Source organism: Crocuta crocuta, unplaced genomic scaffold, assembly GCF_008692635.1.
Source record: "Crocuta crocuta isolate KB4526 unplaced genomic scaffold, BGI_CrCroc_1.0 scaffold130, whole genome shotgun sequence".
Classification (NCBI taxonomy): Eukaryota; Metazoa; Chordata; class Mammalia; order Carnivora; family Hyaenidae; genus Crocuta; species Crocuta crocuta.
The window spans coordinates 17,444,560-17,448,742 of record NW_027527920.1 but is presented as its reverse complement, the minus strand read 5'-3'; the positions used below and the strand labels follow the sequence as shown (position 1 = coordinate 17,448,742).

The window sequence follows — 4,183 nt, the reverse complement described above, 5'->3', positions numbered from 1 at the left end:
GCAGCGCGGAGGGCCCCGCCCCTCCCCCAACGCCCCCCCGCGCCCCGCGGTTTCCTCTTTCCCCAGCCCACTCGCGCCTGCTCCAACCCCACAGGCGCAGAAGAAACGCAAAAGAAAGCGCGCCCACCTGGACCGGAGCCGAGGAGCAGCAGGAAGAGGAGCGCGCGGAGCAGCATCCCTGGCGGCCGCAGCCGGGCGAGGGGTCGCAGAGAAGGCGCCATTCACCGGGGCTGCGCGGGCATGCTCCCCGGCCGCCCTGCAGCCGCTGCCCCTCTGCCAGCCCCCCTCTCCGGACTCTCCCCGCGCCGCGGCTGGACGCGCGCAGCCTGCGCTTCCTGCTCGGGCTCCGGCGTGGCGTGGCAGCGCGCGGCCGGCGGCGGGNCCTCCGGCTCGCGGCCCCGCCCCCTCTGCCTGCCCGCCACCGTCGAGGACAGAGCCACAAAGGCCGAGCCTCGCGGCCCAGCCAGCCCCCGGGGCCCCTCTCCCGCCCGCTTGTTTAGGATTCGGCGAAGGAGGAGGCGGGTGGGGGAGGGATGGTGTTGAGAGACGTGGAAAGGCCGGAGACTTTTCCCCTGATGGCCCCCTGCCCATCCCCCTCCTTCCCTCACACGCCGAGGCCCTGTGGAGGGAAAACAGACTATTCCCACTTCGGAGATTTGTTAGCTCGACTGGAGGCATCTCCGGGTGCTAAAGCCCCATTTGGAGATGGCTTTTACCCTCCCTCCCCCCGTCAGATGCAGCACTGGCTGAAAAACATCTCCGAAGAGTACCTTGAAATGAATAATTACCGTTTGGGGAGACGGTTTACTATCTGTACCTCAAGTTAGTCAAGTTCCTTAATTCGTGAGAACGGCGCATACAAAAGGCCTGTGCAAAGAGTTGAGGCGAGATCAGATGTCTAGATGCTCGGGGCTTGCCTTGGGGAACTAGGCTTTCCATAGACTACCTGGTTAGAAAGTAAACTGATCAGGAAAGACACAAATATTATTAATTTGCTCACATCTCTCAGAATTAAGGATAACAAGAGGAGTTAAAAGGTACATTTGAAAATGTAATCAGGTTGCTTAAACATTGTGGATCACAGAGAGCATTTCCATGTGGATTAGCACTTGCTAATCCCAAACTAAATCTATGGCACATGATGAGGGCACAGGCTAAAAGCTAACCTTAATGAAAGCTGCTGACAGAAATCTAGCTTTTGTCACTAAGACATCAATACACTGCCTGTAGCATGTTCCCCAAATCCTCCTTATGAAAAAAGGGGGTGGGGGGATCAACAGTTTTAGCACATCTGCTGGGAGGGCAGGACTACCTTGCCCGGAAGCTTTCTATAATAAGGATCAGCCTGTTTAACAATTTTAACCCGTGTAAAACAGTAATACCCTTGGCTATACCGCCTCCAAAACCTTACGCATAATTTAAATGAGTTAGAACAATGTCTAACCATCACAGTAAAGGTTCAAGGAAAGGGAAAAGTGTTTAGAGGTAATAAAATGAAATACTTGCAAGGATGTTTTAAATATCTGAAATCTACACTCATTTACAGGATATTCTTAACTGTGTGCGGCTAAACTATATTGTCTAATTGTATGACCTTCTTCCTCTTGACTCCCCTTCTCCCAGTTTCCTTTCAATTGACCCTAAGTGCTCATATTTCCTGCATAAGAATTGCTAATAAGATGCTTTTATACTCTCTTTCTTGAATAAATAAGAAGTATAAAGGCTGGTGGTGGGGAGAGATAAGTAAGCTAAAAAGCAGGGGGAGAATTTTTTTTTTAAACTGCCATTTGCCTTCCCTTTAACATTTTAATTGATCATAGAAGCCTTTGATTCTTATAGGATGGCTTTGCACCTGGAGTTGCATTGGAGAAAACATAGCATTGCATCTAATAAGAAATAAAATAATATATGTGATATGTGTGTATGCACACACATCATGTAATGAGATTGAACAACCCTATCGAACTTTCCTGATATATTTACTGTCCTCTGTTAGGTGGCAATAAACTTACTCTGATGATGTAATTGTACTGTATTATATAAAACTTGGAAATACCCAAGGTCACTAATTAGTTAGTTGTAGCTGAGAAACAGAATTCATGTGTTCTGATTTGTTTGTTGCCCTTTCTACTGTAGAATCCCTTCTGCCTTTAAACTTCTCTTTTTTTAAATTTTTCTTTTCTTCCTACCTTTTTAATTTTTAAACACCTATTCCTGTTGGCTTCAGAATTTATAGCATAATTCTTTAAATAACACAGTACATGCTTCTCATGTACATTTTCTTTCCTGTATAACACTTGTCTACTTGACTTATATCACATACCAGGCTGCATATGCTACTGAAAGGCTCCTTACACAGTTCTCAAGTGCTCCACAGATTCCAGCACAGTACCTTGCATTGATGAAAAACAATCTTTCTGCTGTCTCACTGTCAAATTTCGGCATTACGTAGACAAGTTATTTATTGTCTCAGAACTCAGCTATTTAACGGGAATAAGTATAATACCAATGGTTGCCGTGATATAATGCATGCAAAGTAACTGTGCATGGCTCTATAAATGATTATTATTTAGTAAGTAAATATTCCCAATAGTGATCAATCTTTGTCCTTTCAAAGTGGGTTAATTTTTGAATATTCAAGTTTGTAAAGTCAAATCTGATTAATTTGTTTGGTGATTACACTGATGGCGACTCTAATTACTTCCTTTAAAAGTTCCTAAATTGGTCCTGAAAGAGATAGGAAGTGCCTAGGTGTTTAATCTCTCAAAGCTGCCGGCTTGAAGGATAAATCTCATTGAGATAAACAACTCCTTTTGCTTTTACATTCTAAAACAAGAACACTTATTTTCAGGCTGAAAACAGTGGAGCCAAATAGTTGAGAACTGAAATATGAGGGTAAGTTAAGAAAATAAAAAAGGAATTGGTGTTTCATTAAGTAAATTCAAGTCAGCTGGCCCAACTTTGGGGGTGGGGGGAGGAATCACATAATTTCATCCATCAAATTATGGATTTATACCAAATAATCTTTAAATCCTCTGATCTCTGAACATTATCTGCTTCCATGAAATCCTAGGACCATTTATGTATGTTTGTGAAGCATAGAGAATAAGAAAAGACAGCAAAAGTCTATAGTTGTTCAACTTTTCATTTAACAAATATTTATTGAGTTCCTACTATGTTGATTAGAAGACCAGGCCCGGGATAAGGATCACAAATCATGAGGATCACATATCATCTCTCATGATTTCAGAAATCACTCACTGCTGATGAGCTTAATTTTTGCCATCAGAAACATCCTGAAATGGACTATTTTAAAGAAGAGTGGTAACTACTTGTAAAATTGTAAAATGGTGTAGCTGCTATGGAAAATGGTATTGAGGTGCCTCAAAAAATTAAAAATAGAAGTTACAATATGATTCAGCAATTCTACTTTCAGGGATGTATCAAAAGAATTGAAGATAGGATCTTGAGGAAGTATTTGCACACCCATGTTCATTGCAACACTCTTCACAATAGCCAAGTTGTGGAAGCAACCTAAATGTGCATCAATAAATGGATAAAGAAAATGTGGTATATTCATGTATGCGTGATGGAATATTTTTCAGCCTTAAAAAAGAAGAAAGTCCTGTCATGTTACAACATGGATGAACCTTGAAGGCATTATGCTAAGTGAAATAAGCCAATCACGAAAAGACAAATAACACATGAGTCCACTAATATGAGGTATCTAAAGTAATCAAATGGGGCTACCTGGCTGGCTTAGTCTGTGGAGCACATGACTCTTGATCTCGGGGTCATGAGTTCGAGCACCACACTGGGTATAGAGATTACGAAAAGTAAATTTAAAAAAAGAACAACTTTAAAGGGATCAAACTCATAGAAACAGAAAGAGGAATGGTGGTTACCAGGGGATCGAGGAGGAGGAATGGAGCTGTGGTTAAATAGGTATGAAGTTTCAGTTATGTAAGGTGAAAGTGTTCTAGAGATCTGTTATACATATAGTTAACAGTATTTTACTACCCACTTAAAATTGTTAGGAATAAATTTATATTGTGTTGATTTTTTTTACCACAAAAAAATGAGGGTTGTAAATGCATGAGAGAGGCAGTGGTGGTAACAATGGGGCAGAAGCCCACGTTTGCTAAGAATACATATGTCAAGGTAGGTCAAGGAGAAAGGAAAA

At 42.5% G+C, this 4,183-nt stretch overlaps 1 protein-coding gene across 1 annotated transcript in view; it reads right to left on the bottom strand.

The window, feature by feature from the left end:
• PRTG (protogenin) overlaps positions 1–221 on the bottom strand; it is a 117,701-nt gene extending 117,480 nt beyond the window's left edge. Inside the window, exon 1 of the mRNA XM_077748915.1 lies at positions 128–221. Within this exon, the coding sequence (XP_077605041.1) occupies positions 128–221 (94 nt within the window). The remainder of the gene's footprint in view (positions 1–127) is intronic.
• Positions 222–4,183: the final 3,962 nt, after the last annotated feature.